This window comes from Myxocyprinus asiaticus, chromosome 2 (assembly GCF_019703515.2).
Source record: "Myxocyprinus asiaticus isolate MX2 ecotype Aquarium Trade chromosome 2, UBuf_Myxa_2, whole genome shotgun sequence".
In the NCBI taxonomy this organism is placed as follows: Eukaryota; Metazoa; Chordata; class Actinopteri; order Cypriniformes; family Catostomidae; genus Myxocyprinus; species Myxocyprinus asiaticus.
The window spans coordinates 9,390,317-9,402,134 of NC_059345.1; the positions used below are offsets into that span (position 1 = coordinate 9,390,317).

The 11,818-nt window shown below is 35.9% G+C and overlaps 1 protein-coding gene across 1 annotated transcript; it reads left to right on the forward strand.

Moving 5' to 3' along the window:
- Nucleotides 1-4,947: 4,947 nt before the first annotated feature.
- Nucleotides 4,948-7,282, forward strand: LOC127412756 (ras association domain-containing protein 10-like). The gene has a single exon (XM_051649378.1). The coding sequence runs from the start codon at nt 5,158-5,160 to the stop codon at nt 6,541-6,543; it is 1,386 nt and encodes a 461-aa protein (XP_051505338.1). The 5' UTR covers nt 4,948-5,157; the 3' UTR covers nt 6,544-7,282.
- The last annotated feature ends 4,536 nt before the right edge of the window (nt 7,283-11,818 follow it).

Consider the following 11,818-nt stretch of genomic DNA (forward strand, 5'->3'; position numbering starts at 1 on the left):
AATTACACTACATAATTTATTGTTTTTGTTAGTGGACGATTTCAAAGGAACCATCAGAGTAAAAGACTAAGTTAGATTTACGGCTCTGTATGTTGTACCGCTTTAAGTAAACTGTGGAGTTCAGTATGCTTGATATCAAAAAGGCAAACAATGTCAATCGTTTTGTGTTTGTCTTCCCTTCACCCTTTGTTTCATATAGAGATCTTCCTGTATTGTTCTACATGTATGCAATTGTTTTGTGATGATGTTTTGGGTGGTGATACTGTTACTGCTGCTCTGCTGGTGCATTCGCTATGTCAGTTCCTCCTTTAACAGTCTCTAGGGATCTGAGAACTTATGCCTTTAATATGATGAATGTTAAACGGACATTATTTTGCTTGTAATGGAAACTGCGCAAGGATTTTAATGGAATCTGGACTACAGTATGTCAGCAGTTTAGCTTATGTTTTTTGATTGTTTGTATTTTGTCTATGTGTAGGTACTGGTACCTTCTAAGTTCATTACCATTTAAAGATGTTGGCTTTAAAGTGAACTTTTCTCCAGTTCAAGATCGTATCATAAAAAGATATTGGGTTTGTGTGCAGAGATTTTTTTTGTAAAAAGGTGCTTTGTATAAAATTATAAATTCTGGCTTTTCTTGGTACAGAGGTGTGATATCTTTTAATATCCCCCTGATGATGGGGGGAAAAAGACAACATTGGAGCAAGGCTGAGAGAGAAGAAAAACAAATCTACTATGTGTGTGTTCTTTATTGCATATGGTCTTGTCTTTGCTCCGTAACATTTTGATGCCTTCTTGATAAAGTGGTAGATATTTTGTAGCTTTCTAGACACTTTGTATGTATACAATATTGATTAAAATAAATAATTAAAATGCTCCTTGTCTTTCCCATGTTTCCCCCCTTTCGTTCAATTAAAGGTCTTTACAACAGCTATAAGAATGCCCCTCATGTTCTGTTTGGGGTCTGAAATAACTTGAAAAGCATACATAACATTAAAGCATCATGTTAGTAGTACTTAATTTTCCTTGAGAACTGATCAAAAACAAAATTCCAACTTGATTACATGCTTCAAATGTCCTCAATAAACAATCTGAGACCCCAGATATAAAACATGAACAAATGTAATACATTTTGACATGATAAAAATTCTTTCATTGGTGTACTGTGCACAGTATAGCAATGCATAAATGCCCATTTTTATTTAGATTTTTGTCTTTTTCTATAATGTGTCCAAAGTGACCCCAAACAGAAACATTACTATATTGGATAACACATGTTTCTTAAGTCTGTTTTCTGATACAACAGACAGGTTAATAATGCAATAATATGTACCTACTGTACTTAATATCAGAGGAATATAAAAAGAATTTAAAGATATATATATATATATATATATATATATATATATATATATATATATATATATATATATATGTATAATTTTTTTTTTCAAAATTATTATTAATTTACTCCAAAAAGCACATAAAGGTAGCATAAAAGTAATCCATATGACTCCAGTGGTTTAATCCATGTCTTTTGAAGTGATATAATCCATTTTGGGTGAGAATAGACCAAAATATAACTAATTTTCACTTGCCATTGCAGTTTCTATGAAAAATCATGATTTCAAGATCGATTACAATTCCTAGTGCTTAACGCATGCTTTGAGCGTTAGAAGGCATGACAGGAAGTGTAACAAGCTTAAAATCATGATCGCCAGGAGACTGCAGATGTCAGGATTTATAGTGAAAAAGGAGTTACATTTTGGTTTGTTCTCACCCCCAAACTGATTGGATTGCTTCAGAAGACATGGATTAAGCTACTGGATTCATATGGATTACTTTTATGCTGCCTTTATGTGATTTAGGAGCTTCAAAATTTTGGTCACCATTCACTTGCATTGTATTGACCTACAGAATGGATATATTCTTCTAAAAATCTTAATTTGTGTTCTGAAGAAGAAAGAAAGTCATACACATCTGGGATGGCATGAGAGTGAGTATATGATGAGAGAATTTACATTTTGGGGTGACCTATCCCTTTAACTAATTTACCTTGAAATATGGATGGAAAACCTGAGCTTAACATGTGGTCTTCAGCGCCCTCTTTTGCCACTTACAGCAACAGATTTTCTCCTTGTGAATCCCGTCCAAATAACCGCACAGAAATTAGTTATTGCACCCCTCTTCAAATGCAGTGTCCCTGCTATAAAAGAAGAAGATGGTAAAAACACACTTAGCTGATTGGATGATTTATCTGCTTGGTCAGGATGGTTATAGGTAGGGAGACCAACTGGCCTCTCGGCTAATGCTGCAGAGCACCAGCTTGATCAGGCTGGGAAACCAACTTAAACCAGTTACAACCAGTTTAGGCAGGATTAAGCTGTTTTTAAGCTGTTTTCTTTTTATTATTATTATTATTATTTTTACAGTCAACATCTGTCTTCTCATAGTTAAAGTAATACCTGTAGCTGAAGTATTACCAGCACTGATCACTAGGGGGAGTGACGATGCCAGTTTTTATTTGTGAAAGTGAACAGTAGGGGTCTCTGCAGCAGTGTGATACATTATTAGACTAACAGCTGGGCACTGAGCACTTGATGACTGTAGTGTGCACTTGTCTGGAAAATTGTCAGTGGTGAACACAAAATTAATTTTAGATTTTCATGTAACAGATGATATAAGATATAGATAATTGTGTTGATCTGAAACAGTGAACGGGGTGTGGCATTTGTCAAATGAGATTATTGATGAAGTCTTAAAGGAATCCTTTGGGCAGGATTTGACTGATCATAAATTCACTTTCAAGGTTTATGGTCATGTACAGCCTACTTTAAATTGGCATATGGTTTGACAAAAAGATAATTTCAAGAAGAACCTTATTTTATTGCATCTATGAGTACAAACTCTCTCAGTTGTACAAGTATATAGGATCTGTTGGGATTGTGTACAGGTTGCACTTTTCATTCAAGTAAAGTCCCTTTCTTTCTTTCTTTCTTTCTTTCTTTCTTTCTTTTATTTTTTCTCTTTCTTTTTTCTTTCTTTTATTTTTTCTCTTTCTTTCTCTTTTCTTTCTTTCTTTTTCCTTCTTTATTTCTTTATTTTTTCTCTTTTCTTTCTTCTTTTCTTTCTTTGATTCTTTCTAAAAATATTCTTTCTTTTTCTATTTTCTTTCTTTCTCTTTTTTCTTTCTTCCTCTTTTCGTTCTTTCTTTTTCCTTCCTTTATTTCTTTTTTCTCTTTTCTTTTTTCTTTCTTTTCAATTTTTTTCTTTTTTCTATCTGTCTTTTTCTTTCTCCTTTATTTTCCTTCCTTCTTTATTTCTTTCTCTTTTCTTTCTTTCTCTTTTCATCCTTTCTCTTTTCTTTCTCTTTTCTTTCTTCCGCCTTTGTTTCTTTCTTTGTTTCTTTTTCAATTTTTTCTTTCTTTTTTCTATCTGTCTTTCCTTTTTCTTTCTCCTTTATTTTTCCTTCCTTTTTTATTTCTTACTTTCTCTTTACTTTTTCTTTTTTCTTTCTTCCTCTTTTCTTTCTTTCTTCCTCTTTTCTTTCTTTTTTCTTTCCTCTTTTCGTTCTTTTGTTTTCCTTCTTTCTTTTTTCTCTTTTCTTTCTTTTTTCTTCCTCTTTTCTTTCTTTCTTTTTCATTTTTTTCTTTTTTCTATCTGTATTTTTTTCTTTCTCCTTTATTTTTCCTTCCTTCTTTATTTCTTTCTCTTTTCTTTCTTTCTATTTTCTTTCTCTTTTCTTTCTTTCTTTCTTCCTCTTTTCTTTCTTTCTTATAGCCACAATTTGAACACTAGAGGGAGCAGTTGCGCTATAGTTGTGATACAAGCTGATCAACCAGTTACCATGTTCCAAAAACCAGCTTGACCTCCTTGAGCTGGTATGACCAGCTGGTAGCTGGTTTGTTGCTAGTCCAAGATGGTATCCCAGCTCGGACCAGCTGCCATACACTGCTACCAGCTTAAACTGGATTTGGAATAAACATTTCTGCTCAAAACATAATTTAAAATACAAAATCTAATCTACATGTAAAATAGGCAAATTACCCATCTTTCATGAAGGGAAGCCTGCCCTAAAGTATATGCTGATATTTTTTTAGCGTAACCATCAGTTTTATTCAATGTGACTTCAGCCATCACAGGTGTTGAGATGACAACAGTACCACAAATTATAACCTACATCGCTGACATTCAAGTGCTCTATCTATCTATCTATCTATCTATCTATCTATCTATCTATCTATCTATCTATCTATCTATCTATCTGTCTGTCTGTCTGTCTGTCTGTCTGTCTGTCTGTCTGTCTGTCTGTCTGTCTATCTGTCTGTCTGTCTGTCTGTCTGTCTGTCTGTCTATCTATCTATCTATCTATCTATCTATCTATCTATATAAAATACATTTTATGTTTAAATATAAAATATTTCAATAATTATATATTTATATAATTATAAAAATAAAACGTATTATAGATATTCGAATTCTATTATTATTATTTTTATTATTATAAATTATTGAAATGATTAATACAATAATAACCGTAATATAAACGGATTCATTGAAATGGTAGAAAATGCTAGTAGGTGTCACGTACACTAAAATATGTATGTATGTATGTATATATATATATATATATATATATATATATATATATATATATATATATATATAAGGATTTATGCATTCAATTTCCATCTAATTTAATTGTCATTAAAAAAAAAAATCTTATTTTAAGTTTAATTAATTTACTGTTGTTAAACACAATTACACAATTCAATTGCATAAATCTTAAAAATAGGCTAAAGTTATTTTTTGTTATTATTTATTTATTTATTTATTTATTTATTTTTTGGCGGTGTGTGTGTGTGTCAGTGTTTTGGGTCATGTGATCAGTAGAGTAGTTTGAGCAGGGCTGTCCCGTCTGCTCTCATTCACTCACTGAGACAGAAACACATGTGCAGACTTCGCAACATGCCAACACTGCACTATGAGTTTCACTCTTACGGGGAGCAAATAAACAACATTTATCCGACAATTTGAACCCCCATTGCTGTGGAGTAACCCTTAATTTTTAATATAGTATTCCAGTGTTCATTTACCGGATACAATTTTTTAAGGGAGCAGACAACTTTAACAGACTTGGTGGGATCAGTTTGAGAGATGGAGGCAGAGGAAAGCAAAATATCGGTGTGGGTGTGTAGGGAGGAAAAGCTCGTGTCGGGCTTGTCGAAGCGCACGACCTGCGCGGATGTGATCCGAGTGTTACTGGAGGAGCAGAACTTACAGCAGTGCGTCTCCACCGCGATGCTCTCGGGCTCGCCACTGTCCTACTGCATTGTGGAGAAATGGAGAGGGATTGAAAGGATTTTACCGAACAAAACGAAGATCCTTCGACTGTGGAGTGCGTGGGGAGAGGAACAGGAAAACGTCAGGTTTGTGTTGGTGAAAAACGAGGCATCTTTACCCAGCAACGGGCCGCGGAGCGCAGAGGCGCGCGTAGTGCTCAGCAAGGAGAGCCCGTGTGTCTACAAGGGGACCGCAAGAGTAACCATGGCTCTGTCACAAGAAAAACAAAGGCGGATTGTTCGGAAAGCATTCAGAAAGTTGGATAAAATCAATAAGAAAAGGGCGCAGACTGTATCGAAGGACGCATCATCTTTGGAGAAAATGGAGACCCTTGTGCACCTGGTCATATCTCAAGATCACACCATCCGCCAGCAGATTCAGAGGATACAAGAGCTCGACAGGGAAATTGACAGGTATGAGGCCAAAGTTCACTTGGACAGAATGAAGATGCATGGGATAAATTATGTCCAGGACACATATTTAGTTGATGCAAACCCAGTTCAAACCTCACTTGGTGAGGGGGACAAAATGAGTTCTGCAGAAGCTCTCGCCCAGTTTGAGGAATACTCTCAAAGATGTGAGGAGGTCATCAAACTGCAGGATGAACTGGCTGAACACGAGGCTCTAATGGAGAGTATCACAACTGAGATTCAAGAGGAACTCAATCAAAGATGGATGAAAAGAAGACATGAGGAACTTTCAAATAAAGACTGTGAGACCAGCTCCGGGGAGGGACCTCTTAGAGTTACAAGTATGATTCAAGATAACGATGCAGGACCTCCAAAGGTGGATGTATCTTCCGAGAATGACCTGCTTTTAGAAGAAGAGAGGATCAGAACTCAACTTGACACGAGTTTGTACATCGGTCTGCGCTTGAACACAGATTTGGAGGCTATAAGGAGCGATTTGGACTTGACGAAGGAGATTTGGGGAGCAAAAGAGAAGGAACTGATGGATTTACTGGAGAAAGTGAACTCTTTGGATTTTAAGGAGGATTGTGAGGACACTGATGATCAGAAAGAGGCCGACACAATAGAAACAGACACATTGATGCCACTCAAGGGAAACAGTGTGTGGGTGGAGCAGGCAAGAGGCCTTTCAAAAACATGCAACACTAATGATGACGATTCTGATACGGGACTCAGTTCAATGCATAGTCAAGACTCAGATATCACACCCGTCTGTGAATCTTTAGTGTAAGAGAGGCTACAAAAAGCCAAAAAAACTCAGGTTAACTACTGATCACCATTTATCACTACAGCACACATCCATATTATTATTTGCAATGTCAAAATGTAACATTAAGAAGAAAACTCTACACTTACTGAACATTCTTAGTCTACAATCAGTGTTCATTTCACCTAGATGAACATTTGAGGTTAAAGAAGTTAATGTGCATATTTCAGCACAAGGCATATTTGGGACCAAATATGAGTTGCACACTTTACACTGTAAAAAAATGTCTTGTCAGGTAACCTAGAAATATGTGCTTCATGTGGTCACATCAAGATGAACTGGTTTTACTCAAGTACACATATACTTTAATAAGACTAAATCAAGCTCACTGCATTATGTTACACAAATGAAATTATTAAATAAATAGAAATAGCTCCTTAAAGGAATATTCCAGGTTCAATACAAGTTAAGCTGAATTGACAGCATTTATGGCATAATGTTTATAACCACAAAAAATAACTTAAACTCGTTACCTTCTTTTCTTTAAAAAAAAAAGAAGCAAAAATTGATGTTACAGTGAGGCAATTACAATGGAAGTGAATGGGGTCAATTTCTGGAGGGTTTAAAGGCAGAAATGTGAAGCTTATAACTTTATAAAAGCACTTACATTAATTCTTCTAATAAAACCTATGTATTATTTGAGCTGTTAAGTTATTTAAATAATCGTTTTTACGGTCGTTTTAGGGTTTACTGCGTTAAGTCATCATGGCACCCAAGTTGTAAAATTGGATATAAATTCACACAGACAAGGTTAGTACAGTAAGTGATTTTATCACACTATAATCATGTTAACACACACATTGTTTATGTCTTGTAGCTATACCTTTGAAACAGTGAGTATTTTAACGTTAACAGGTTGGCCCTATTCACTTCCACTGTAAGTGCCTCACTGTAACCCAAACTTTTGCTTTTTTTAAGTCGAAATTAATTTGTGTAGAAATCAACATTAAGCGTAATTTTCCTTAAATGTGATAGTTCACCCAAAAATGAAAATTCTGTTATCATTTAACCCCCCTCATGTTGTTTCAAACCTATAAGACCTTTTTTCCCTGTGGAATACAAGAGTAGTTTTGAAGAATTTTGGCGCTTCTCTTTTCCATACAATGAAAGTGAATGGTGACTGAGGCTGACATTCTGTCTAACATCGTTTTTTGTGTGTGTGTTGATTGTTGTGAAAGAAATTCATACAGGTTTGGAACAACACGAGTGTGAGTAAATGATGACAAAATTTTCATATTTTGAGTGTACTGTCTTTTTATGGTAACAAAACACTATTGGGCTTTTCATACATGAAATTGGTAACCCAGGGTCACTTTTAACCCATAGTCAACATAATCCTGGGTTATCTTGTTCCATATTCCACATGGGTCACCACAATTATGGGTTAGCACTTCTGACCTTTCAAAATGACAACTTTGAAACATTGCTCAGTGCAGGGTTAAAAGTGGCCTTAACTTTTGTGTTAAAAAAGACATTACGGTTAAACGTAGTGTGAAAAGCCCTTCTTAAGGGGTTAGTTCACCCAAAAATGAAAATTCTCTCATCATTTACTCACCCTTATGCCACCCCGGATGTGTATGACTTTCTTTCTTCTGCTGAACACAAATGAAGATTTTTAGAAGAATATTTCAACTCTGTAGAATCTTTCAATGCAAGTGAATGGTGACCAGACTTTTGAAGCTCCGAAAATCACATAAAGGCCACATAAAAGTAATCCATATGACTCCAGTGGTTAAATATGTCTTCTGAAAATGATATCGCTTTGGGTGAGAAACAGATCAATATTTCAATCTTTTTTTACTATAAATCTTCACTTTCACAATGTGAAAGTGAAAATGGAGATTTATAGGAAAAAAGGACTTAAATATTGATCTGTTTCTCACCCACACCTGTCATATCGCTTCTCAAGATATGGATTTAACCACTTCATACGGATTTTAGAAGAGCTGAAATATTCTAAAAATCTTCGTTTGTGTTCTGCAGAAGAAAATCATACACATCTGGGATGGCATGAGTGTGAGTAAATGATCAGAGAATTTTAATTTTTGGGTGAACTATCCCTTTAAGGCTGTGTCTTGCAAATCAGTTATGCCTTCAGATAAATATTACAGTATGGTTTATTCTGTTTGCATTTTACGATACAAGGTATTTAAGTTTAAGTATGTTGAGTTATGGCACTGAAAGAAGTGCCCTCACTTGCTGTAAACCTTATTTTGAGAGGGACACATGAGGCAGAAGAGAGTATTGACACTTCATTGTCTTTTTATTCAGAGATGTTAGCATTTTTTTATTTTTTATTTTTTATTTATCCCCCTTTCTCCCAATGTTGGAATGCCCAATTCCCACTACTTAGTAGGTCCTCGTGGTGGCGCGGTTACTCATCTCAATCCGGGTGGTGGAGGACAAGTCTCAGTTGCCTCCGCTTCTGAGACCGTCAATCCGCGCATCTTATCACGTAGCTCGCTGTGCATGACACCGTGGAGTCTCATAACACGTGGAGGCTCATGCTACTCTCCGCGATCCACGCACAACTTACCACGCGCCACATTGAGAGCGAGAACCACTAATTGCGACCACGAGGAGGTTACCCCATGTGACTCTACCCTCCCTAGCAACCGGGCCAATTTGGTTTGCTTAGGAGACCTGGCTGGATTTTGTTTTGTTTTTTAAATTAGGCCCATTCTTAACATGGACTGAACATGACATTATATTATCAGATTCAGAGGTCTCTATAATTGTTTATATCAGTCAGAACTATGTTTGTGGAAAAACTAGTTCAAGTGACAGATCGCCAGAGGCATTTTTGTCAGGAGACATGAGCTGTGTGGATGTCTGGAGAGGATAATCATTTGGGAGATTTTATTATACTGTACTTGAATAGAGGACCATGTATTTAGAATTTTACAGACATAACTGTTGTGTAATGGTTTATGTTAAGAGTCTACTGTATATAAAACAGTGTTATCTAATCATCATGTACTAAATTGTCATGATAATTTGTCATGATAAAAATTGTCACAATGCAAAAATAATCTTCTTAATTGTCTCTAAAAATAGACTTTATTTTATTTTTGTAAAGCATAATTACTTTTCATCAGTTGATTTTGGGGTAAAATGTTTTGTGAGAATATCACTTGAGAATTTTGAAGCATATGACACACCCAGGCTACATTTTGCAATACAAGCACAAACTTTCCAGTGCTTGCAGTGTAGTGTAGTGTGATCTGGGTAGGCAAGCAAACTTTCCAGTGCTTGCAGTGTTTTTAAGTGTTCGGGAAAATAACACTTACCACTCAGACATTTGTTCAGCAAAATGTCAATTTAGTGTTTCGTGAGCTTTACAATCAATCCAACCTCAGGAAAATTAGGTGTTATGAAACAATTACTGTTGCACCTGACCAACTATCACGCAACTTCATCTCTCACAATATTTTCTCTTTGTTCCTGATGTTTAACAGAAGGGGAATGATGCGGCATACACATATGTTGTTCCCCTGGTTGCATAATTGCAGCACTGTAAATATTGTTCAGACTAACCTCACTCTGAAAGGTAAATGTTAGTGTAGTGTGATCTGGGTAGGCAAGTTGCTGGTGGCATAAAGCATTACGCAACTCTCCTGTCCCAGAGCGATGGCAGGCAGGGCACATCAGGGAGGTCAGGTACAAATTTTACACAGCTTTTCACAGCAGTTCAGCCATTGGGAAAGCAGGGCATTTACATAACACACCCAGATAACCTCCTCACGTGCTCAGCTTAGGTATGCGGGGGCAAGACTGGCACAGAAAGGCCAGTATCATGAAAAGGCAAAAGACTCCAGGCTCATTCATGGAGATAATTTTGCACTCTGTGCCAGTTTGGCAGGGTCACTGCTACTTCACTCTACTGAATAGCCCATAGCTGTGTGAGACTGGAGTAATGCTTTTGAGACACAGGTGCTGTATTACATACAAGAGGCTGTGCCGATTGTTGTCAGGTTACTAAAGGACATTTGGCCCTTTCTTCCCTTACCAAAATGCTGGCAGTACAGTGATGGTACTAATTCGATACTTACCATGGTCCTGAATGAGTAACATATTCATGGTTATTACATAGTATTTCCAAGATACATAAAAAAATGTTTATAAGAAATTGAAAAATAAATAAATATTTACATATAAATATAATCCTGATGGAACATTTAACATTAATTTTTTTTAATTGTATTATACTATAACAATAAATCTATAAATCTACAGATAAAATACCACAGACATTATGTCACCTTGTAAACATAACACCCTGTTTACACCGGGCACGTTGACACGAACATTCTAAACCATTTATTTGTGTTGTTGGCAGGAGTAGCGCCAGTGCGTGCAGCATAAAATGGAACAGGGTACCTGTTTACTGTCAGTGCGACTAGACGTGCCACTACGAATGCTTCCAGTGTAGACAGTATGATTGATTATAATGGGGTTCTATTGGGGTGTAAGATTTCATGCTTACTGATAACCTGGTGCCTGGTGGGCGAGGTTGGTACCACTTTCTTATTGTTAGCTAGCACTATTTTTCTTTCTCATGTGTTGCCTTTAAGGAGGGAAAACATTTCAGAGAGAAAAGAACATTTCAGGGAAATTATATGTAAACAGTACTGTGCAAAAATTTTAGGCACTTGTGAAAAATGTTGCATAGTGAGGATATCTTCAAATATAATGGCATAAATAGTTTTCATTTATCAATTAACGTCATACAAAGTCCAGTAAACATAAAAAAAGCTAAATCAATATTTGGTGTGACCAACTTTGCCTTTAAAACAGCCCCAATTCTTCTAGGTACACCTGGATACAGTTGTTCTTGGTTGTTGGCAGATAGGATGTTCCAAGCTTCTTGGAGAACTTGCCACAGTTCTTCTATCTGTTTAGGCTGTCTCAATTGCTTCTGTCTCTCCATGTAATCCCAGACTGACTCAATGTCCATCTCTTGCAGAGTGCCCTGTTCTTCTATTCTAATATTTTCTATTTGCAAAAGTAATGTCTGGGAGTCTAAAATGTATTTTTCCTACTGACACACTAAAGCTGAAGATATAAATAACCATCTTAAGACAAATGTTTTTGTGAAACATCTTAAGTGCCTAAAAATGTTGCACAATACTGTATATATGTATGTATGTATATACACTGGTGGCCAAAAGTTTGGAATAATGTACAGATTTTGCTCTTATGGAAAGAAATTGGTACTTTCACCAAAGTGGCGTTCAAC

Bases quoted from the DNA above. Each gene is read 5' to 3' on its own strand.
- LOC127412756 (XM_051649378.1), top strand. From the start codon at position 5,158: ATGGAGGCAGAGGAAAGCAAAATATCGGTGTGGGTGTGTAGGGAGGAA.